At 38.0% G+C, this 25,861-nt stretch overlaps 1 protein-coding gene across 1 annotated transcript in view; it reads right to left on the bottom strand.

Annotated features, from left to right (window-relative positions):
* DNAAF6 (dynein axonemal assembly factor 6) overlaps nt 1-25,861 on the bottom strand; it is a 37,699-nt gene that overhangs the window by 11,166 nt on the left and 672 nt on the right. Inside the window, exons 2-4 of the mRNA XM_032621028.1 lie at nt 22,066-22,129; nt 14,609-14,714; nt 11,639-11,735 (exon numbers count right to left, since the gene is read on the bottom strand). Of these exons, the coding sequence (XP_032476919.1) occupies nt 11,639-11,735; nt 14,609-14,714; nt 22,066-22,129 (267 nt within the window). The remainder of the gene's footprint in view (nt 1-11,638; nt 11,736-14,608; nt 14,715-22,065; nt 22,130-25,861) is intronic.

Raw genomic sequence — 25,861 nt, 5'->3', positions numbered from 1 at the left:
AAATGAGGAAGATCAGTAAGAAAGAGATTTGGGGAAGACAAGAGTTCTATTTTGGACATGTTAGGTTTGAGTTGCCTATTAAACAAGTGGGCAATGTCAAGTAAGTGGTGGGTTATATGAATCTGAAGCTCACGGGAGAGGTCAAGGCTAGAGAGATAAATAGTATTTAAAGCCATGGGACTAGATGGAAAGAGAATAGAGAAAGAAAAAGACATAGGTGTTTTTCACAGACCTAGAGAACTTCAGGCAGGAGAAGAAGAGCCAGTGATCTGGGACCAAAGAAGATGAGGACTGTCCAGTGATTTGGGAGGAAAACCAGGAGAGAGTGAGGTCATTAAAGAGAAAAAAGTGTTTCAAGAAGGAAGGAGTAATCAACAGGGTGGAATACTGCTGAGTGGTCACTCTCATGTCTTCAATCTCTCTTTTTCTAATTTTGTCCAGAACAACTCTTCATTTTTCAGGACTGTCCCTCTTATTGCAGTATTTAGAGCATCCCTGGCCCCTGAGTACTAAATGTCAATAACACTCTGTAGCCAAAAATGCCTCCACCCATTTCTGTAAGTCCCCTAAGGGCCCATACCATGACTACTTCTTTACAGTTTGTTCATTAAGTCTAGTGACATGTAGTAGGCAGTCAATAAACATTACATGAGTAAATGAATGGATTTTTTTTTACATCTTTATTGGAGTATAATTGCTTTACAATGGTGTCTTAGTTTCTGCTTTATAACAAACTGAATCAGTTATACATATACATATGTCCCCATATCTCTTCCCTCTTGCGTCTCCCTCCCTCCCACCCTCCCTATCCCATCCCTCTAGGTGGTCACAAAGCACCAAGCTGATCTCCCTGTGCTATGCAGCTGCTTCTCACTAGCTATCTATTTTACGTTTGGTAGTGTATATATGTACATGCCACTCTCTCGCTTTGTCACAGCTTACCCTTCCCCCTCCCCGTATCGCCAAGTCCATCCTCTAGTAGGTCTGTGTCCTTATTCCTGTCTTACCCCTAGGTTCTTCATGGCATATTTTTTTCTTAAATTCCATATATATGTGTTAACATATGGTATTTGTCTTTCTCTTTTGGACTTACTTCACTCTGTATGACAGACTCTAGGTCCATCCACCTCATTACAAATAGCTCAGTTTCATTTATTTTTATGGCTGAGTAATATTCCATTGTATATATGTGCCACATCTTCTTTATCCATTCTTCCAATGATGGACACTTAGGTTGTTTCCATCTCTGGGCTATTGTAAATAGAGCTGCAATGAACATTTTGGTACATGACTCTTTTTGAATTATGGTTTGCTCAGGGTATATGCCCAGTAGTGGGATTGTTGGGTCATATGGTAGTTCTATTTTTAGTTTTTTAAGGAACCTCCATACTGTTCTCCATAGTGGCTGTACCAATTCACATTCCCACCAGCAGTGCAAGAGTGTTCCCTTTTCTCCACACCCTCTCCAGCATTTATTGTTTGTAGATTTTTTGATGATGGTCATTCTGACTGGTGTGAGATGATATCTCATTGTAGTTTAGATTTGCATTTCTCTAATGATTAGTGATGTTGAGCATCCTTTCACGTGTTTGTTGGAAATCTGTACATTTTCTTTGGAGAAATGTCTATTTAGGTCTTCTGCCCATTTTTGGATTAGGTTGTTTGTTTTTTTGTTATTGAGCTGCATGAGCTGCTTATAGATTTTGGAGATTAATCCTTTGTCAGTTGCTTCATTTGCAAATATTTTCTCCCATTCTGAGGGTTGTCTTTTCATCTTGTTTATGGTTTCCTTTGCTGTGCAAAAGCTTTGAAGTTTCATTAGGTCCCATTTGTTTATTTTTGTTTTTATTTCCATTTCTCTAGGAGGTGGGTCAAAAAGGATCTTGCTGTGATTTATGTCATAGAGTGTTCTGCCTATGCTTTCCTCTAAGCGTTTGATAGTTTCTGGCCTTACATTTAGGTCTTTAATCCATTTTGAGCTATTTTTGTGTATGGTGTTAGGGAGTGATCTAATCTCATACTTTTACATGTACCGGTCTAGTTTTCCCAGCACCACTTACTGAAGAGGCTGTCCTTTCTCCACTGTACTTTCCTGCCTCCTTTATCAAAAATAAGGTGACAGTATGTGCGTGTGTTTACCTCTGGGCTTTCTATCCTGTTCCATTGATCTATCTTTCTGTTTTTGTGTCAGTACCATACTGTCTTGATGACTGTAGCTTTGTAGTATAGTCTGAAGTCTGGGAGCCTGATTCCTCCAGCTCCATTTTTCGTTCTCAAGATTGCTTTGGCTATTCAGGGTCTTTTGTATTTCCATACAAATTGTGAAATGTTTTGTTCTAGTTCTGTGAAAAATGCCAGTGGTAGTTTGATAGGGATTGTATTGAATTTGTAGATTGCTTTGGGTAGGAGAGTCATTTTCACAATGTTGATTCTTCCAATCCAAGAACATGGTATATCTCTCCGTCTATTTGTATCATCTTTAATTTCTTTCATCAGTGTCTTATAATTTTCTGCATACAGGTCTTTTGTCTCCTTAGGTAGGTTTATCCCTAGATATTTTATTCTTTTTGTTGCAATGGTAAATGGGAGTGTTTTCTTGATTTCACTTTCAGATTTTTCATCATTAGTGTATAGGAATGCAAGAGAGTTCTGTGCATTAATTTTGTATCCTGCTATTTTACCAAATTCATTCATTAGCTCTAGTAGTTTTCTGGTAGCATCTTTAGGATTCTTTATGTATAGTATCATGTCATCTGCAAACAGTGAAAACTTTACTTCTTTTCCGATTTGGATTCCTTTTATTTCCTTTTCTTCTCTGATGGCTTCACAGGTGAATTCTATCATACGTTTAGAGAAGAGCTAACACCTATCCTTCTCAAACTCTTCCAAAATATAGCAGAGGGAGGAACAGTCCCAAACTCATTCTACGAGGCCACCATCACCCTGATAACAAAACCAGACAAGGATGTGACAAAGAAAGAAAACTACAGGCCAATATCACTGATGAACATAGATGCAAAAACCCTCAGCAAAATCCTAGCAAAGAGAATCCAACAGCACATTAAAAGGATCATACACCATGATCAAGTGGGGTTTATTCCAGGAATGCAAGGATTCTTCAATATATGCAAATCAATCAACGTGATACACCGTATTAACAAATTGAAGGAGAAAAACCATATGATCATCTCAATAGATGCAGAGAAAGCTTTCGACAAAATTCAACACCCATTTATGATAAAAACCCTGCAGAAAGTAGGCATAGAGGGAACTTTCCTCAACATAATAAAGGTCATATATGACAAACCCACAGCCAACATCGTCCTCAATGGTGAAAAACTGAAAGCATTTCCACTAAGATCAGGAACAAGACAAGGTTGCCCACTCTCACCACTCTTATTCAACATAGTTTTGGAAGTTTTAGCCACAGTAATGAACGGATTCTTGTCATCAACTGAAAAGCATTCTTAAGTCTCTCCTATCCTAAAAAAAACAATCTCTAAACCGGGCCTCCTCTTCAACAAACCATCTCCTCTCTCTCCTCCCTTTCACTGCTAAACTTTCTCAAAGAACAATCTATATTTGCTGCCTTCTCTTCCTCAATTCCTTTCCACTTCTCAGCTTTCTGCAACCCAGTGTTGGCCCCTACCATGCCTCTGAAGCTGCTCTCTTCCAAAAATCACCAAAGTCTTCTAAACTGATGAATCTAAAAATTTCTTCTGCATCCTAATCCTGCTGTACTTTTCTACAGTGGGAGATAGTTTTATAGTTTTCTCCATCTCTGCATATCCTTCTGAGTTCCTCTTCCTTTATCCATCCCTCAAATATTTGTGTTTTCTATGGTCAACCTGTGAATCTGCTTGCATAAGTTCAGAAGTTTCTGCCAGTTCTGGTTCAAGGATTCTGGACCATATAATTAAAATATTTGATTAAACCTCCTCAAAATGACATAATCAGAATGTAAAATTACTGATTTTATTACCAAGTAATATGTATAAGATATCTTTCACCCTTATTTAATACCTGACCTTAAGCCCATCTCAAACACCCTGTCCCTCTCTCTTACCTCTCTGTCTTTCTCTAGATCTGTGCATCTATCTATCTCTATCTCTCTCATTTTCGGGGACTTTTATTTTCAACTCTACTAATTTTGGTATTATTTAAAATTTTAAATATATATAAATTCCATCATCAGAAATATATTAAGTCTTACAATTAGATTAGCTTTTAAGGGAGGTATTCATCCCCCCTACCATCGTTATGGAAAAATATTATGATGTTAACTATAAATGTATCTATATTACTGAAAGAACTATAAGAAATTCAATTGAAGGTTTACTGTGCTGCCTGGAGCTGATAATAAGGAATTGTATTACAGCTGAAATATCCTTCTCCCTGACACACAGTCTGATAAATAACCAGTCAGGTAAGGTTAGCATAATCAGAAAGCCTACCATAAAAAGGTGTCCATCCTCCAGAATTTTAAATGGGAAAGAGAATCCACTCCATTTTCAAGCAGCCAAATCTATTTATTCATAAGAAGTAAATGAAAATGACTGTTTTAACCTTAACAGAGAAATCGGGATTTGAGAAGCATGCCATTAAAGAAAGAAGTGAGTTCTTAGACGACATGCAGACACTTTGCTCAGAATGATTGATAGCTCTTTCTGAGATGAATATGTGTGATAAAACATGTGACTCTTGGTTGTGTCTGCCAGATGGTGACTGACTCCTATGCCATCCCTGACTCTCACCCCGTTCCCAGTGAGGTTTAAAGATGGAGTAAGGTTCATATCCCAGTGAGGAGGTGACAATGAAAAATAAAAAGAGGCTTAATGGCTTGTTTTTAGTCACATTAACATGTCCCCTTATCAATATAGATCCATTATAGTAGGAGCACCAAAATATTATGTATCCATGGCAGCTCAAAAAGAGTATCAAGCCATCTGCAGATTTGTCCCCACTCCTAGGACAAATGATGGGCCATTTGGCAGAATATCAACAAACCTAGCCCCATTCATTTTTGGATTTTAGAGATAGTGTGCTGTTAAACACCCATGGGTGAAAATGGAAATCCACTGACCTACTTCCCCACTGCACCCATCCCCATTTCTGCCACAAATAGTCCTATGGGGAAGCCAGGCTATCTGCTTACATATCTTTGATACCTAAAATTCCCTTTCCACTCTCCCCAACTGGCACCCAAGAGGTCAGGTACCTCAGTAATCCCTGTTTCTCAGGGGTAGGCAGGTTCTCATTCTTCCCACCTTGTTTCTAGGACAGCTTTTTGGCTTCCCCGTCATCATTGTTTGCATTTCTAAAGCCATGTCACAATTCCAACCTCATTTCATTGAGCCGATGTCTCTTAGTTTTCAATACCTAGCCTGGAACTTGAGTTAGAATTTACAATGTCTCTGTTAGAACTATGTCTTCTGATTGTTGACCCCGTCCCAAGGGCCATTTATTCTGTCCCTGGTTAGTCCCATTTCTGCAAGTTTCCTAGTATCCCCCTCAACTCCTCCCCCTCTCCAAACATACACATGTTACTTAAAAACAGTTCTACTTCATTCCAAGCCTGATGAAAGCCAGCACTCTGTGGTATTATATTCTAACCCCTGCAGAGAGCAAACACCAACTCTGAAAATCAACATCTCTACTCTCTGTCTTTGAATTCCATAGAGACTTGTATTTCTAACAGCCTGCTGGACACATCCAACAAGATTTTCTACAGGCACTTCAAACTCAATATTACCCGAACTTAATATTTTTCTTATAGAACTTTGTCTTCTTTCTCTTTTGCATTCCATACCTGATCCCTACAACACAAACGAAACCACCTTTGTTTACTCTCATTCCAAAAGTAATAGTAGTTGTAAAAAATATAGAAAATTCAGATGAGCAAATATGAATTAAAAAATCTCTAAGACTACCATCCAGATATAAACCAATTTACCTCCCCATATCTCGATTAATGCCGTCACCATTCACCTAGTCACTCAAGCTAGAAATCTGACTCCTGTTTCTCCCTTACATATCACATTCAACCACTTTCTAAATCCTGTCGATACTACCGTGAATCCTTGAACAACACTGGGTTTGAACTGTGTGGGTCCACTTATATGTGTTTTTTTTTTCAATAAATACATACTACACATCTACAGTTGGTTGAATCCATGGATGCAGAAACACAGATGTGGAGGGCCAACCATAAAGTTAGAAGCAGATTTCTGACTGTGTGGAGGGTAGGCGTCCCAACCCCTGCATTGTTTAAGGGTCAACTGTACCTCTAAAATGTTTACTGAAACCATTCTTTCCTCTCTATCTCCACTGCCATAGTCCAGGCTCTTACTTCTCTTACCTGAATTAGTGCAACTGTCTATCAACTGGTTTTCCTATCACCAGTCTCCCAAACTCACACTCATCTCTTACCATAATCTCCACCAACAACTAGAGTTGCTCTGAAATACACATCTACTTGTTTAACTCACTTACTTTAAAACGTCTAGGAGCTCTAATGCCCATAAAAATAAGTCCAAATTTCATGGTATCTTAGTCTGCTTGGGCTGCCATAACAAAATACTATAGACTGGAAAGTCTGAGAATGCCAGACATGCCAGCATGGTTGGCTTCTGGTGAGAGCTCTCTTTCTGGCTGCCTTTTCACCGTGCTCACATGGCAGGGATAGAAAGCAAGCAGGGCAAGCGCTCTGGTATCTCTTTGTATAAGGGCAGTAATATCATCATGAGGGCCCCACACATGTGACCTCATCTAAACCTAATTACCTCCCAAAGGCTCCATCTCTGAATACCATCACACTGGGAGTTAGGGTTTCAACATATGAATTGGGGGGGGGGGGCACGATTCAGTCCACAGCATATGGTATGATATTCAAAGACTTTTACAACTACCTCTAAGCTGGGTATTCTGTTTTATCTTTTATTACTCCACACCAGTGCATTCTGGGGCTCCAAGAACATCACATATAGTTCTCAAAACACATCATATACTTTCACAGCACTATGCCTTTGCTCATTCTGTTTACTCTGCTTAGACAGCTGTTCCACCCTGGCAAACTATTATGTTCCTCAAATGTCATCACATCCCACCTGTTTTGTGAAGTCTGCTTGGATTTCCTCTTTTTTGTACCCATATCACTTCTATCAAATTCAAACTGCCTGGGCTCAAATCGTAGTTCTGCCAGAGTTTAAATGTGTGACCTTAAGCAAGTTATTTAACTTCCTTGTGCTTCAGTAACCTCATTTGTAAAATGGGGATAACAGCACTTATTTCATAGAGTTTTGGCATGGGGAATAATGAGTTACTATGTGCAAAGTTCTTAGAGAAATGCCTGGCACATAGTAAGCATTATATAAATTGTTTTCTGTTACTATATCATGTTAAGTGAAGACAATCAGGATAGAAACTTTTATTTATGGGCTGTAAATGTAGGGAAATGGCTCCACTATGGCATTCTGGCAACTGTGCACTATTCACATAGGCCACATAAGCAAGGCTCAACTTCAGTCTGCCCTAGGTCTTGGGAGAACATCCTGTGATTCTCTTAGAGCATGAGAAGATAGGCAGTCTTGTGAGGAGTTGCCTCAAGGCTGTTTCTTATCTGTCTTTCGACCTTGGAGGCTCCCTATCTTGCAGGAGGATGCCATGATGTTTCAATGAGGCATAGGATTTTCCACCTCCCTTCCCCTGGGTATAGAGGCAGGCTGTTAAACAGCTTAGCTGCAGTCTATAGTTGGCTCTTCCGCAAGAGTGCCTCACTACTTGTGTCACCTGTCATCTGGCTCCTGTAGTTCAATGTTGTCCTGTGGGGCAAAGGGACATGGGGAGCTGATACCATGCTGATCTTGCTTATGCCGCCTGTATAAGTAATCAACTATATCCTTTCGGACTTGTTTCCTTATTGGATGGATGTATGAAAATATGTGCTGATGGGCTTCCCTGGTGGCGCAGTGGTTGAGAGTCTGCCTGCCGATGCAGGGGACACAGGTTCGTGCCCCGGTCCGGGAAGATCCCACATGCTGCGGAGCAACTAGGCCCATTAGCCATGGCCGCTGAGCCTGGGCGTCTGGAGACTGTGCTCTGCAATGGGAGAGGCCACAACAGTGAGAGGCCCGCATACAGAAAAAAAAAAAAAAAAAAAAAGAAAATATGTGCTGCTGCTTATGGACTATTTGACCTCTTAACAGTTAAGCACCTGCAGAGAAGGAGAACCTTATATCTATTTTGTTCAACACTGTATGTCAAGGGTCTGGCCTGTAGTAAATGCTCAATAAGTATTTGTTGAATTTTAAAAATTACAGAAAACAATGATAAATATGTATTCAAGGATATGTATCAAATCCATTATAGTAGAAGTCTTGTGGGGAGGGATGGAGAGTATAGAAGATAAAAGAGAAAATATAATTTAAGGTAAAATAAAATAAGACAGAGGCATTCTACTCATGAAGTTTAAGGAAAAACATGCATGTCACCTAGGAGGAAACGCCCTCTAGACTCTCTTATATCAGTGTAAGAGGCATTGTAAGCATGACCTTATTTTCCCAACTGTAATATAAGGAGGAAAGTCTAAATCAACATTTTCAAACTGTGTTACAAAGAGCCTCAGTTTTTCTCCTGGGAGCTGTCTCATAGATGATAGCACCCTTTTAACCAAGGCAGTAGTACATGTTTTATATGTTAGGCTTTCTCACAGAATCTTGTTTGAAGAGAAGAGTTGGCAGCTAAAAACAAAACAAAACAAACCTGCAAACCACTGGCCTAGTTCTAGCTCTAAAATTAATGTACAGCATGATGACAATAGTTAATAATACTGTATTGAATATTGGGAAATTGCTAAGCGTAGATTTCAGGTGCTATCACCACACACACCCACACACACAAATGGTATGTGAAGAGGTGATATGTTAATCAGCTTGACTGTAGTAATCATTTCACTATGTATATGTATACCAAATCAATATATTGTATACTTTAAATATATACAGTTTTTATTTAGAAAATAAAATGCCCAAATACAGATTAAGGCACGGGAAGTTTGGTAACTACAAACTCAGGAGTAGAGCAGCAGGCATAATTTGGATAATGGAACTCTCTGGGTTGGGGTTAGAAGGAAAAGATGGAAGGTTTGCTGAAGACATACATATTCTTAACTCAGAATTTTGTTTAGGATCAACACTTTGATTTAGGACTCATAAATCTTGCTTTCTTATTTGGAGTCTGGGGAGGGTAAAGGAAAGGTGGTTCTTGTAAATTTTTAAACCCCAAATCAGTTCTTGTATTTAAACAGATTGTTTGTGTTCCTATTACCTTCCTCAGCTTAAGCAGAGGGCTTCTTCTTAAAGTCTCTGGGTCAGATTGTTACATAGAGATCAGGTCCAGGACCCAAATAACATATTTAGCCAATTCTAAGGTGCAGTTTTCCTCACATTTTTATGTTTCTGTTATTGGGATGAATCACACAATGCATATTTAATATAGTAGTATACCTATTTTTCCTATGTTACTAAACAAATGGCACATCTACAATTTGATGATGTCTTAGAGTTGAAAAAATGCCATATTATTAACAGGAATAATAAGCTTAAAAATTGTGCAAGAAATGTCTGAGATGAGGTCATTAACCTCTGCAGTCGGAGTCTTCCCAGCAGGGTTAAGCAATGACAGTGGGTGTCATCATTAATATGCCTATAGGATAAAATTCAAGCTGCAAATCTGTTTTCTTTTTTCTTTTTTGAGAGACAGCTTACCAGTACACCACTGTCCACAATTATTCTTTACTCTTGTTACACTCAATGCTTACCCAAATAGGTCATGCTATTTCATGCCTGGATACCTTTCCATGTGCTCTTACCTCTGTTTGGAATGCCCTTCTTGGAATGCTGTCCACTGGAGAAATCCTATCCACCTGGTGTTTAATCCCCTTCTGCCCTTTCTGCTTCATGTCACCACGTACCTGGTATATGCCTCTAAATATGTACTTGCCATAGTGAACTGCAATGACTTTTTAGGTGTTCATCTCATTACCTGTAAATTCCCTGAGGGTAATTGACTGTTTCTTATTTGTCTTTGTATCCCTAGTACTTAGGACAGTGTCTGGTATGTAGTAGTATTTAAAGATTGAATGTATGAAGAAAAAGAAAGAGAAAAAGAATGCTATACATGTGGTGAAGCGCCATGGCACCAACAAATGTTTCATCTGTTTCTGGCATTCAAAGGTGTCCATGTCTTATCCAAACCATCTGAACTCCTGGCAAACTTAAAATTGTCAACACTGAGTTTAATTGTTAATAATAAAATGGGTTCATTTATGTTAGTTTAGTCTCCCCAGTCAATTACAAGCTCATTAGACGGAGGGATCAAGTCTTTTTCTGTACATACATGTTGAGTTTTAGATAAATTGTGTACTCCTACTCTGAGGTGTGATTTAGTTTCCAAGATTCTTCATTCAGCATACCTTTATTATTAAATGCTGGGAGCAAGCTGCATGAGGGAAATGGAAAGGCTCACAACAGTTTTATTTATTAAGGGCCTAGAATTTCTTTAGAGTTTAGAGTAATCCGCAATACTAAACATCAAAAACATAATCTTACAGTCATTTAAGAGAGAGAAATTTGAATATTACTGGTAAAACCCTGGGAGCTAATTACTTCAAGATCACTTGAAACCTTAACTCATTAAGTTTGAAAAATCTCCTGAGGTCCTTAAAGACGCTATTCCTATTATGTTATGTGATCCAATTGAATGTCTTAGATTTTGCTAATAAGAGAAAGCCTGAAGTTTATGCAAAAGAGAGAATGCATTTACCTTTTGCTTCAGGAAAAATATTAAGCATCTCCTATGGGTACTTCAGTACTCTGTGTTGTAGAGTATTATAAAAGAGGGAGGGGAAAATACAGATGCACAGCCCCTGATCTCAAAAAATAAATTCCCAGCACCAAACACCAGAATTACTAGTGTATATTGCCAAAGTGAGTTGCATTCCACACTCTTGGTTAGGCCCAGTAAGGAAGTCTTATTGATATTGTTTGTATCGCTACTGTTATTATACAGAAACAGTGGCTTGGCAAAGGATGCTCTTCAACATGCTGTAGTGTCATTCAGATAAGGGAGCCAAGTAACATTTTGGATGTCTTCTGAGAGTGTTAAGTCAGTAGTTCAGATCCAAAATTTAAGAAAAAATCCCCTTTTATGTCCCCCAATGTAAGTTGAGTCATTAAAAGAAATACAGATATAAGAGATAAGACCGATTCAGGGAAGGAAATATTACTTTTTGATTGACTGTCACTCATCAGAAATTAATAACCAATCAGATGACATGTATGGGACAGAACTAGGATGAAAGAAAATTCAGTCCAGATTGGGCAGTTTTATTAGGACTAGAAGTAGTGCGTTATGTCATATGATTCTGTTTATTTGTAAATCTTACCCACATGTGTAAACTTAGTTTATTTTGTACATGTTTGCCAATTTTAAACTGTCTATCCTATTATTCCCTTAGTACCTCAAACATAGCAACCACTATTTCTAAAGGGTTTACAGCCTTGCCTATGGTATTATGTATACAACAGTCAATTTAACTATAATGGTCAAATGGAAAATGGGGAAGAGGGGAGAGGCTTACCAATAGATCCTTACAACACGCAGTTGAAGGGTCCTTTCTGGTCAATCCCAGGAACATATCTTCAGTTCCCACCTGCTGTTTGAACACAATTTCATATCTGAAAAAAAAGCCAGTGATATAGAGACTCAAATGAAAGAGCAATTTCCTGTCACAGAGCAGAAAACTAGAAACTTATGAGGACATGCTATTACAAAAAATAAAAGGACAAAATAAATAAAGTGCTTGCAGTTTTTCAGGCATGTAGCAGAATATAAGGGAAGAAAAGTCTAGAAATTCAGTCAAAAATACCTAACACTGTCAGGATTTATGTTGTGTATACTGGTTTCTAAAAATAAAGCTTGACTATTTCAGGGCTATACAAATAAAATAGATTGAGGGAACTTCTAATAAGATTCTAATAAGAGTAAAAGCAGAAGAAAAAAGGAAGGTCCTTTCCTGGAAAACAATGGCTCAGAAGAATAGTGAGCCCATAATCCAGGGTTTGATGGATAGATGGAAACATTCCTCTGTTAAATTTAAGCCTCAGAGTAGAGTTAGAAAATCCAGGTTTAGTACTTTCTGTCATTAACTGTGTGATCTTGGTTAAGTCACAAACTCATGTGCTCAGCTTCCGGATTTGTACAATTTATGGGAGGGGGTGGGTTTGAACTAAATGATCTCTATTGTGTTTTCTACCTCAAAAATTCTACAGTAGAAACACTGGTAGTGTAGTCAGCACTGGTACAACTATAGTGTTTAGAATCTAGTCCTACAGAATTCTTAGTTCAGTGAAAGGTTTTCCTGGTATTTCACCTCACACATGACAATTCATAAATCTTTCCTTGCCCCCAAATTTGGGACGCCAGGGATAGAGTGGTTTATAGAAACCCCCAGCCATAATGAACTATATGTTTTTATTTTTTAATTTTATTTATTTATTTATTTTGGTCGCACTGCACAGCATGTGGGATCTTAGTTCCCTGATCGAACCCACACCCCCTGCACTGGAAGCACAGAATCTTAACCACTGGACCGCCAGGGAAGTCCCTACCCTATCTTTTTAGATGGAATGAAGTAAGTAAACATTTACAAATATTTGAAGGAAGATTTGGTATTTGACTAGATATAATGAATGAGAGGAAAGCATCAAAGATGATGCTGAGGTTACTCGCTTGGGTGACTGGGTGAACAGTGAAGCCACTAACTGTGATTGGGAATGTAGGTGGAGGGGAAATGGTGAGTTTGGTTTAGGGTGTGTGGAGTGTGAGGTGCCTTGGGACATCCAGGCAAATGTATATAGTAGGCGGTTGGAAAATTGTATCTGGAGACATTGAACTTCTGACCACTTGCAAATAGGAATGCCCAAGGATGAAAGAGGGACTTCTCTGAGTTGGAATAGGGCTAACAGTAAATAGCTATTTGAGATAGGACACTTTTTTCTTAATAGACTGTAACAGCTACCAGGTATTCACAAAGGTGAAGCCAAGTTAAAACAAAACAGAAAGATATTGATCTATATGCCCAGGACTCCCACATGGATTTGCTCTAGCTATGCTTTCCTCTCATTCATTATATCTAATCAAATACCAAATCTTCCTTCAAATATCTCTCAAATAAAGACCCTCATATTTCTCTCCAAGGCCAGTGACTTAGCTCAGGCCCTTATTATTTTTTATTTGGTAACTTGTGATTCTTCTTTTGTGATCTGCCTGTTCACCTTCTTTACCCATTTTCTTCTTTACCAATTGGGACAGTTCGAAATGTATTTGCATAACATAGAAAATAGAGATTAAAAAATCTTATAAAGCAATTTTCTTCATATCCTGACTGGAGTTCTTATTCATTTAAAGCTTTGAAGGATATTCTTTCTACAGAACATCAAACATCAGGATGAAAAATTAAAATTTTCTCAGATTTGGAGCTTGCCACATATGGATGTTTGACATTCATTAAACTATGTGACAAATGAATGACTTAAATCTTACCTTTCATAGGGATGTGTGGGCACTGTATAAACATAACCTGAGATTCACTCCCTTCATACTTAAGATGCAGACGGAAACATTTTAAAATACCCTTTTTTTTATGAGGTTTACTTTTTTTTACATTGTTTATTTGAAAGCTGGATACTTTTTTTCTACTTAATTAACTGCAGTCTCCCACTGCTTCTATTTTCAGAACTGACATAGAAGATAGAAGCATCTAAGTTCTCAGGTCATTTGCCATAGAAGTTTTCAAGACATTATAAAGCACACTATAATTTAATAAATATTGCCTTTGTTTTTCAAGCTATTCTAAATATTCAAACAAGATTTTATTTTAAAATACATATTTAAAGCTTAGTGTATTTAATCATTAATTTCAATTATGTGTGTAAACACACTTTAATCCTTAACAGTATGAGTGATTTCACTTATTAGTACGAAAGGCTTTTTATGATAATTCTAAAATTCATATTTATAATTTCTACTAAAAGACTAGAAAGCAAGCCTTTAATCCTGCTTGCAAAATATACTAAACATAATCCTAAAATAACTAGTAAATTAGTCCAGGTAACAGCTGATAATTGGTGGCAGAACATAGCCTTTTACTGAAATTGTGGAACACTGAGTAATTAAAAGCAAGTCTTTGACACAAAAACATGGCATAATAATTTAGTTTGTATGAATGCTTGTAATTTAATGGGCTGGTTTTACCCACTGTTACTTCCACATTATACAACTAAATGATATTAAATATAAATTGATAATGGAAATGACTACTTTTCACTTTTTGTTAGATAATAACTGAAAGAAAGGTATTATGTCTTAATATTTGTTTCTGCTCTAGAAGGAAAAAACTCAACAATTACACGTGCCTTCTGTGTGTCACCATAGTCTTACTTTTATGTGGTAGAAGTTACATTATGAATCTTGTCAAAAACAGACTGGTATCAGATGACACATCTAACTTAAACCCCAAAAAACATGTTCCTGGCTTCATTTGACTTACTCTGGTGTTTCTCTAATATCCCACACATCATGGTGCTCTGCCCCTTCTGGAACCTCCTCCGGATTCCAGATGTGCTCACTATTTTCATCACTTGTTTGAGGGATGACTGTGAAGAAAGGGAAGATAAAGTTGAAGCTTTTGCCTGTTTTACCCCTTGAAATTTCTCCTGTTCTTCTTCACACTAAGTTTGGGATCACTGAAGTGAAATATTTTCTATTTGTAATTGCTAGCTTGGTTTTTGGTCAGAGAAGCTAAATTCGTAACAATTGACTTAAATTTTTAATCAACACACAGCCAATACATTGAAGAGTTGTAATAATAATTGTAGAAAATTTGGAAAAGACATATAAGCAAAAAGAAGAAAATAAAATAATCTACAATCTAACCACCCAGAGATGATCAATGATAGCATTCTGGTGTACATCTTTCCAGTCTCTCTCTCTCTCTCTCTCTCTCTGTATATGTGTGTATATCTATATCTATATCTATATCTACAGAAATATATATACATATATGTGTATATACACATATAAAACATATAAATATTTAGTACATAAAATAACATTGTGTATAAAATATATATTATATACAACATATATGCAAAGAAATATTACACATTTTTTCAGAAACAAATAGGATCATACGTAAAATATTTTTACATAAAAGAACAAATCAAACATGCAATCAATCTGATTTGGATAGAAATACTTTATCTTGCCTTGTGTTTTACTATTTAAAAGACCCTTGATACCTTTTCCGTGCAAGCCTGACATAGTTCTTTAAAAATATTATCAGTGAAAGAAACTGAAAACAGTAGAGACAATGATCATTCTTAATCCATTATTTTCCTCATATAGACATGGACTCTAAAGAAAATCTCTCTTATTTGTCCTTTATGTCAACTGAGCACATGCCTGGGGTTTCTACATGTCATATTTAAATGTTTGAAAGTAAATGGGGGCTCACACCAATGAGTACTTGCCAGAGCAGTTGCTGCCAGTGTCTTCGTCCCCACAGTGAGCCACAGCCACCCCCTGCCTCCTCAGGAGTCCCTCCAATAGTAGCAGTAAAGTTTAACCATTCAGAGGACCTTCAAGATGGCGGAGGAGTAAGACGTGGAGATCAACTTCCTCCCCACAAATATGTCAGAAATATATCTACATGTGGAACAACTCCTACAGAACACCTACTGAATGCTGGCAGAAGACATCAGACTTCCCAAAGACAAAAAAATCCCCATGTACCTGGCTGTGTGGCTGAAAGGGTCTTGGTGCTCCAGCTGGGTGTCAGGCCTGAGCCTCTGAGGTGGGAGAGCTGAGTTCTGGACCACCAGAGACCGCCTGGCTCCACATAATATCAAATGGCGAGAGCTCTCCCAGAGATCTCCAACTCAACACTAAGACACAGCTCCACTCAACGACCAGCAAGCTCCAGTGCTGGACACCCCAATGCAAACAACTAGCAAGACAGGAACACAACCCTGCCCATTAGCAGAGAGGCTGCCTAAAATCATAATAAGTTCACAGACACCCCAAAATACACCACCAGACGTGGTCCTGCCCACCAGAAAGAAAAAATCCACCCTCATCCACCAGAACACAGGCCCCAGTCCCCTCCACCAGGAAGCCTAAACAACCCATTGAATCAACCTTAGACACTGGGGGCAGACACCGAAAACAATGGGAACTACGAACCTGCAGCCTGTGAAAAGGAGACCCCAAACACGGTAAGTTAAGCAAAATGAGAAGACGAGAAATATGCAGCAGAGGAAAGAGCAAAATAAAAACCCACCAGACCAAAAAATGAAGAGGAAATAGGCAGTCTACCTGAAAAAGAATTCAGAGTAATGATAGTAAACATGATCCAAAATCTTGGAAATAGAATGGAGAAAATACAAGAAACATTTAACAAGGACCTAGAAGAGCTAAAGAGCAAACAATGATGAACAACAGAGTAAATGAAATTAAAAATTCTCTAGAAGGAATCAATAGCAGAATAACTGAGGCAGAAGAATGGATAAGTGACCTGGAAGATCAAATAGTGGAAATAACTACCACAGAGCAGAATAAAAAGAAGGACACTACATAATGATCAAGGGATCAATCCAAGAAGAAGATATAACAATTGTGAATACTTATGCACCCAACATAGGAGCACATCAATACATAAGGCAAATACTAACAGCTATAAAAGGGGAAATCGACAGTAACACAATAATAGTAGGGAACTTTAACACCCCACTGTCACCAATGGACAGATCAACCAAAATGAAAATAAATAAGGAAACACAAACATTAAAAGACACATTAGACCAGATAGACTTAATTGATATTTATAGGACATTCCATCCAAAAACAACAGAATACACTTTCTTCTCAAGTGCTCATAGAACATTCTCCAGGATACACCATATCATGGGTCACAAATCAAGCCTTGGTATATTTAAGAAAACTGAAATTGTATCAAGTATCTTTTCCGACCACAACGCTATGAGACTAGATATCCATTACAGGAAAAATCTGTAAAAAATACAAACACATGAAGGCTAAACAATACACTACTAAATAACTAAGAGATCACTGAAGAAATCAAAAAGGAAATCAAAGAATACCTAGAAACAAACAACAATGAAAACACGACGGCTCAAAACCTATGGGATGCAGCAAAAGCAGTTCTAAGAGGGAAGTTTATAGCTATACAATCCTAACTTAAGAAATAAGAAACATCTCAAATAAACAACCTCACCTTACACCTAAAGCAATTAGAGAAAGAAGAACAAAAAACCCCAAAGTTAGCAGAAGGAAAGAAATCATAAAGATCAGATGAGAAATAAATGAAAAAGAAATGAAGGAAACAATAGCAAAGATCAATAAAACTAGAAACTGGTTCTTTGAGAAGATAAACAAAATTGATAAACCACTATCCAGACTCATCAAGAAAAAAAGGGAGAGGGGCTTCCCTGGTGGCACAGTGGTTGAGAGTCCGCCTGCCGATGCAGGGGACACAGGTTCGTGCCCCGGTCCGGGAAGATCCCACATGCCGCGGAGCGGCTGGGCCCGTGAGCCATGGCCACTGAGCCTGCGCATCCGGAGCCTGTGCCCCGCAATGGGAGAGGCCACAACAGTGAGAGGCCCGCGTACCGAAAAAAAAAAAAAAGGGAGAAGACTCAAATCAACAGAATTAGAAATGAAAAAGGGGAAGTAACAACTGACCTGGCAGAAATTCAAAGGATCATAAGTGATTAATACAAGCAGCTCTATGCCAATAAAATGGACAATCTGGAAGAAATGGATAAATTCTTAGAAATGCACAACCTTCCGAGACTGAACCAGGAAGAAATAGAAAATATAAACAGACCAATCACAAGCACTGGAATTGAAACTGTGATTAAAAATCTTCCAACCAAAAAAGGCCCAGGACCAGATTGCTTCATGGGTGAATTATATCAAACATTTAGAGAGAGCTAACACCTATCCTTCTCAAACTCTTCCAAAAATATAGCAGAGGGAGGAACAGTCCCAAACTCATTCTACGAGGTCACCATCACCCTGATACCAAAACCAGACAAATATGTCACAAAGAAAGAAAACTACAGGCCAATATCACTGATGAACATAGATGCAAAATCCTCAACAAAATACTAGCAAACAGAATCCAGCAGCACATTAAAAGGATCATACACCATGATCAAGTGGGGTTTATCCCAGGAATGCAAGGATTCTTCAATATATGCAAATCAATCAATGTGATACACCATATTAACAAATTGAATGATAAAAACCATATGATAATCTCAATAGATACAGAAAAAGCTTTTGACAAAATTCAACACCCATTCGTGATAAAACCTCTCCAGAAAGTAGGCATGGAGGAACTTACCTCAACATAATAAAGGCCATATATGACAAACCCACAGCCAACATCATCCTCAATGGTGAAAAACTGAAACCATTTCCACTAAGATCAGGAATAAGACAAGATTGCCCACTCTCACCACTCTTATTCAACAGAGTTTTGGAAGTTTTAGCCACAGCAATCAGAGAAGAAAAAGAAATAAAAGGAATCCAAATCAGAAAAGAAGAAGTAAAGCTGTCACTGCTTGCAGATGACATGATACTACACATAGAGAATCCTAAAGCTGCTACCAGAAAACTACTAGAGCTAATCAATGAATTTGGTAAAGTAGCAGGATACAAAATTAATGCACAGAAATCCCTTGCATTCCTATACACTAATGATGAAAAATCTGAAAGAGAAATTAAGGAAACACTCCCATTTACCATTGTAACAAGAAGAATAAAATACCTAGGAATAAACCTACTTAAGGACACAGAACTCCTGTATGCAGAAAACTATAAGACACTGATGAAAGAAATTAGAGATGATAGAAACAGATGGAGAGATATACCATGTTCTTGGATTGGAAGAATCAACATTGTGAAAATGACTATACTACCCAAAGCAATCTACAGATTCAGTGCAGTCCCTGTCAAACTACCAAAGGCCTTTTTCACAGTACTAGAACAAAAAATTTCACAATTTGTATGGAAACACAAAAGACCACGAATAGCTAAAGCAATCTTGAAAAAGAAAAATGGGGTTGGAGGAATCAGGCTCCCTGACTTTAGACTACACTACTAAGCTACAGTAATCAAGACAGTATGGTACTGGCACAAAAACAAAGCACAAAACCAGTATGGTACTGGCACAAAGAAATATAGATCAATGGAACAACATAGAAAGCCCAGAGATAAACCCATGCACATATGGGCACTTTATCTTGAGAAAGGAGGCAAGAATAAACAATGAAGAAAAGACAGCCTTTCAATAAGTGGTGCTGGGAAAACTGGACAGCTACATGTAAAAGAATGAAATTAGAACACTCTCTAACACCATACACAAAAATAAACTCAAAATGGATTAAAGACCTAAACGTAAGGCCAGACACTATAAAACTTAGAGGAAAACATAGGCAGAACACTCTATGACATAAATCACAGCAAGATCCTTTTTGACCCACCTCCTAGAGAAATGGAAATAAAAACAAAAAGAAACAAATGGGACCTAATGAAACTTCAAAGCTTTTGCACAGCAAAGGAAACCATAAACAAGACGAAAAGACAACCCTCAGAATGGGAGAAAATATTTGCAAATGAAGCAACTGAGAAAGGACTAATCTCCAAAATTTGCAAGCAGCTCATGCAGCTCAACATCAAAAAAAAAACAAACAGCCCAATCCAAAAATGGGCAGAAGACCTAAATAGACATTTCTCCAAAGAAGATGTACAGATTTCCAATGAACACATGAAAGGATGCTAAACATCACTAATCATTAGAAAAATGCAAATCTAAACTACAGCGAGGTATCACCTCACACCAGTCAGAATGGCAATCATCAAAAAATCTACAAACAATAAATGCTGGAGAGGGTGTGGAGAAAAGGGAACCCTCTTGCACTCTTTGTGGGAATGTAAATTGATACAGCCACTATGGAGAAGGGTACGGAGGTTCCTTAAAAAACTAAAAATAGAACTGCCATATGGCCCAGCAATCCCACTACTGGGCATATACCCTGGGAAAACCAGAATTCAGAAAGAATCATGTGCCACAATGTTCGTTGCAGCTCTGTTTACAATAGCCAGGACATGGAAGCAACCTAAGAGTCCATCGACAGATGAATGGATAAAGAAGATGTGGCCCATATATACAATGGAATATTACTCAGCCATAAAAAGGAAAGAAATTAGCGTTATTTGTAGTGAGGTGGATGGACCTAGAGTCTGTCCTACAGAGTGAAGTAAGTCAGAAAGAGAAAAACAAATACCGTATACTCACACATATATATGGAATCTAAAAAAAAAAAAGGGTTCTGAAGAACCTAGGGACAGGACAGGAATAAAGACGCAAACATAGAGAATGGACTTGAGGACACAGGGAGAGGGAAGGGTAAGCTGGGACGAAGTGAGAGAGTGGCATGGACATATATACACTACCAAATGTAAGATAGATAGCTAATGGGAAGCAGCCGCATAGCACAGGGAGATCAGCTCGGTGCTTTGTGACCACCTAGAGGGGTGGGATAGGGAGGGTGGGAGGGAGGGAGACGCAAGAGGGAGGAGATATGGGGATATATGTGTAGGTATAGCTGATTCACTTTGTTATACAGCAGAAACTGACACAACATTGTAAAGCAATTATACTCTAATAAAGATGTTAAAAAAAAAAAGAGAAAGTAAATAGGCATGCTTAATCCCAGCTTGCATTTGTTCCAACTGTTGCGGCAGCAAATGGAGACCCACATTAGGTGCAGAACATTATTTTGATTACTGTTAAGCATTCCCAGAAATGCACCTGATTGTCAGGTTTTCAATTCTGCCAGTTCATTTGAAATGATCTGCTTCCATCTAGCATGGGCTTTGTAAAGCATAATTACAGATTTATATATAATGTTTTACATATGACTCATTGTTCTTAGAATTTAGAGATTATTAGACCTACATTATCAGAAATACAGGCAGCACAGAAATACATCCAAATTTGAACTAGTCTTCTGTGAAGTGAATATCTCTTGAATAAGGCAAATAGACTCTTGAGTATGTAGAATAACTGAAATTTTAAAATTGTCCACTCAGACCTCATTTTAGTCATTATTAAACATTTTTCCAGACAGAATCTTTTACAATTACCTAAATTGATGAGAGTACTTCATTTCCTCTCCCTGTCCACCCTTTGGTAACTGTGATCACGACCAACGGAATTACAGATTTCTACATTTTTAAAGATGTGCAAAATATTCAACTCTGTGAAAATGTATAGGCCAAAATACTGGGAAAACACCCAAAAAATATTTATTCTAGTTTACTGGACCCGTGACTTTATAAGTCACCCCATGGGCTTTAATCTATAAGCTTTTCAACTTAAGATAAAATTGTGTAGTTATTTGTTTCATTGTGTTCTCCAAAGGACTATTAGCTCAACGGGGGCAGGGAACCTTTCTATTTTGATCTCCATTGTAGTCTCAGAGATGATCATACTACCTGGTACATAATTAGCTCTCAACAAATATTTATTGAATGAATTAATGAATTCTGTGAAATTGCCAGAATATAGCAGCACAGAACGTGAAGAAGTTAAATGTCATGGTACCTAGACCCTAAATACTAAAAAAGTTATCTAACCACATGTGAATTTCCTGGTTTTCCATCTCAGGAAATATGCCAAAAAATGTGAATAACTCAAGGCAAATTAATTTCCATTACTAGAAAAACAACTTACCTGCAACACTAGAGTAAAAACAATATCTTTATATGTAAATAGTTGTTCATCGTTCCCACAATTATTTGAGTTCAGCTTTGATAAGTGCTAGTGTTAGTTAGTATTACTCTCCCTATCATTTTGCTCCCAAAGAGAAGATTATACTGATTATATTGATCTATATGCTTTATTAAATAACTTACCTTTAAGCGCTTCTGTTTTTGGTGGTCCAATATCCCCAGGACCCATTTCAGATGAACTATTTGACTGGAGGAGAGGAAAAAAAGTCCAACATTCTGTAATTACTACTTGTATAACTTGCACGACCAGTGATACTTTAAATTTGATAAGCTTTCTGTCTACAGTTTCATTAAGCTTCCCAGTTTCATTATCCATTGCTATTATATAACCAAGAGACAGATGTCAAGTATTATTTTGAATGTGTTTTCCTCGTCCTTTCAAAAAGTATTTGGTTTAATAGACCCCAAGGCAGAATTGATCTTTGATCAGACTAAATCCCCAGTTCCAGCCCAGTGAATCATGTATTCTTGGGGCTAGGGGAATGAGCCACATTCAACTCTTTGAAGGTTAGAACCAAGTGTTAGAATAAGAGCATCAACCCCTTTGGGTTTTGGCAGTTGTCTGGTCATAGTTAGATGGGGGACAGAAGTATGGGAAAGTTTTATAGAAATAAAAACAAACCACTAAATAGAGTCTAAGTATTTAGACATCAAACAACTCATTCAAAAGTCTTGATAATAGGGCTTCCCTGGTGGCCCAGTGGTTGAGAGTCCGCCTGCTGATGCAGGGGACACGGGTTTGTGTCCCGGTCTGGTAAGATCCCACATGCCGCATAGCAGCTAGGCCCGTGAGCCATGGCCACTGAGCCTGCACGTCCGGAGCCTGTACTCCACAATGGGAGAGGCCACAACAGTGAGAGGCCCACGTACTGCAAAAAGTCTTGATAATAGCTTTTACTTCTTTCCACTGTGGATATGAAATACTTCTTCGTCCCATCACCTCATGACACTGAACTAGTGGATTTAAACAGCAACGCCAGATTAATAGTGTCAAATACATGCTGAACCACTTCAGTCTTCATGCAAGTTCAGGTTTATTTTGCCATCTTCTGTACGAGCAGACATACCCCCTGTATGGGACAGGGACAGCAGACATACTGCCCCTGTCTCACCAGTAGAAGAACAGTTTTCTTTTTTCAGCTAAGCATAACACACATTACACCATCAGTATAGCGGCTACCACCTTATTGGTCCCTGTCAGGAGTTCTTTGTTACTTCAAGAAAATCCCAATTTTTTTTTTTTACTAATTGTTCTTGCTGATGTCAGACTCTGCAGCTCCAATTCACTCCATTGCTGGCAATCAAAACTTCTTATTGCGTGGTCCTGGCAAACTAGCACCTCCAAGTATCCTTTTCCAGGCCCCTGCCCTTATCTCCCAAGACTTCAGACAGGTACACAAGTTATAATGTCCTGTTTGGGCAAGAGGAATAGGGTCTGTCCTTGAAAGCTGGTGGAAAAGCTCATCTGTGTCTTTTTTATGCTAAATTATTCCAACAGCTATAAATTATAAATTAATCTGTAACATCTCAAAGGTTTCTGAGACAGTAACTATTGCTTTCCAAAAGGTGCTTCAAAAGTGCTATGTCTGCTGGTAAGGTGTTACCGGCATTTTTATGTGAAAATCCCAAGACAATATTCTGTACATTTTTTTCTTTTAAATCACTAAAGTCATGTAAACTTGCAGTGCTTTTCTTAAGTTATTAATCACCAGAATATTAATACTACTAATAGTCAATCAGGATAAAGCATTTTTTGGAACCTGAGGGCCTCTTGTTTTGTTGAGTGCTTCCTTCCTCAGCAAATTAAAATCCATAGAAATAAAAACTTGAACATTCCTGACAAAAATTGGTATGCTCTCCATGGACAGTGATGATTGGATCAGTATATCAGAGCAGAGGAGGAGTTTCAGTTTATTAACTTAATGAAAATAAATGATTAAAAATAAAATTTTCAAGTGAAAAGATGGATCAGGATGATAAAAACATTAAAAACCATCTGGCAATTGTTTCTATAAGAATATCATTTCAGCCTCTACCATGAATCTACATCCAATTATCTGAGCAATTTATCATTGCAATTCATGCCACTTTGCAATATGTAAGAGAGTTAGAACATCCTTGTTACGTTGTCTGTGCAGAGTGGTAAACCTTATTTCCCAAGGTCTTAAGATCCCCTCGTGAGACAACAGACATACTCTCGTCCCAATCTCCTATATTCTTAACAATTCTTGGTGGGGATAGTGTAAATAAACCAATGTGTATGCAACAGTTCTAAATGCTGTTTTCAGTGAGTGTATTTTCAAAAACACATCGCTCTTGTAATCGTTCTACAGTTCCCAAGATTAATACATGTTAAAAAATGAAAAGCCGTTTCTCTCCTGGAAAATTTAATAGTTCATTAGAAACATTAATTTTTCTCACACTGTTCTGATACCCCAATTCTATATCCTCTAATGATATCTGTACTGTGGTGGCTGAATGACAAATTATCTCGAAATTGCTTATAACCCAGATATACAGAATCATACATTATTATAGTAATTTTCCTCTATATATTGTACAATTTGGTAAAATGATTCTAGTCTCTCTATTCTCATAAGCACTCATCTTTCCCCTGGAAACACCTCTAGATGCAAATAAACATCTCCATACATAAATGCCAAAGGAAAGAGGCTTTGTAACCAGGGGAAATTCTTATCTCCGAATCTGTTCTAGTTACAAGTTCCACTTCCCTTTATTCCACATCGCTGTTTCTCTATATGACATACTTTTATCTATATGACATAACTTTACCTTTTCTATACTTTTTCTATATGACATAACTTTACCTTTCCCAGGATTTATCATTCTATTTCAGCTAAGGTAGCAAAAACGAGTTTGCCTTCCCAAACTTATTGATATATTGCACTTAACTTTTTCTTCTGTGTCCTATTTGTTGTATATATTCAATGCTGTTACTAATGGCCTGCTTTTTCTTTCCTTCTTTGGCCTCTACTAAGAATTTTCCCTGACTAAAACTTCTTGGTTCCTAATCCTGGCTCCAAGCTGACTCAGTTCCCCTCCTCTACAAATTTTATTTCCATTGCATGTCTTACTTGATTCTGCCCTGTTCCACATAACTTCTTCCTGGAGGGTGGAAGCTCAATCCAGTGTCAATCTAGTTGACACTGGATTGGCTGCCTATTTAGATTATACTACTTGTTTTTCCACACTATGGCAAAAAAGAATTTGGGGAGGAGAAAATTGATATGTATGTTCATGGGAGATGGTTTATTCATGGTAAACTGGTCATGATAACAAAGAACATTAAAATAGTTTAAAGCAAATTGATATATTCTGCTATAGTACGAGACTTTTTAAAATAAATTTATTTATTTTATTTATTTTATTTATTTATTTTTGGCTGCCTTGGGTTTTCATTGCTGTGCGAGGGCTTTCTCTAGCTGCAGGGAGTGGGGGCTACTCTTTGTTGCGGTGAGCGGGCTTCTCACTGCGGTGGCTTCTCTTGTTGCAGAGCACAGGCTCTAGAGCGCAGGCTCAGTAGTTGTGGCACGCGGGCTTAGTTGCTCTGCGGCATATGGGATCGTCCCGGACCAGGGCTCAAACCCCGGTCCCCTGCATTGACAGGCAGATTCCTAACCACTGCGCCACCAGGGAAGCACCTATAGTATGAAACTTCTGCCGCAAATTTTGTTTGTCTTCACATAGGCAGTCTGATATCCAAGGTTTGCTAATATCTAAGGAGGAGGAGAATGGAGAGCAGGGGGTTACATGGAAGTATTTTGAGTATTCTGAGCATACTGGCAGTGACTGTGGAATGGCCAAAGGTCAATTCATGCGACTCTCCTACCCAAAATGAAGCCCATCTTGCTGCTGCAAGCCTCCCTGAGGTTCCCTGTCCTGACCCCAAATGCTATTC

This window comes from Phocoena sinus, chromosome X (genome assembly GCF_008692025.1).
Source record: "Phocoena sinus isolate mPhoSin1 chromosome X, mPhoSin1.pri, whole genome shotgun sequence".
In the NCBI taxonomy this organism is placed as follows: Eukaryota; Metazoa; Chordata; class Mammalia; order Artiodactyla; family Phocoenidae; genus Phocoena; species Phocoena sinus.
This window is presented reverse-complemented; position numbering and strand designations above follow the sequence as displayed.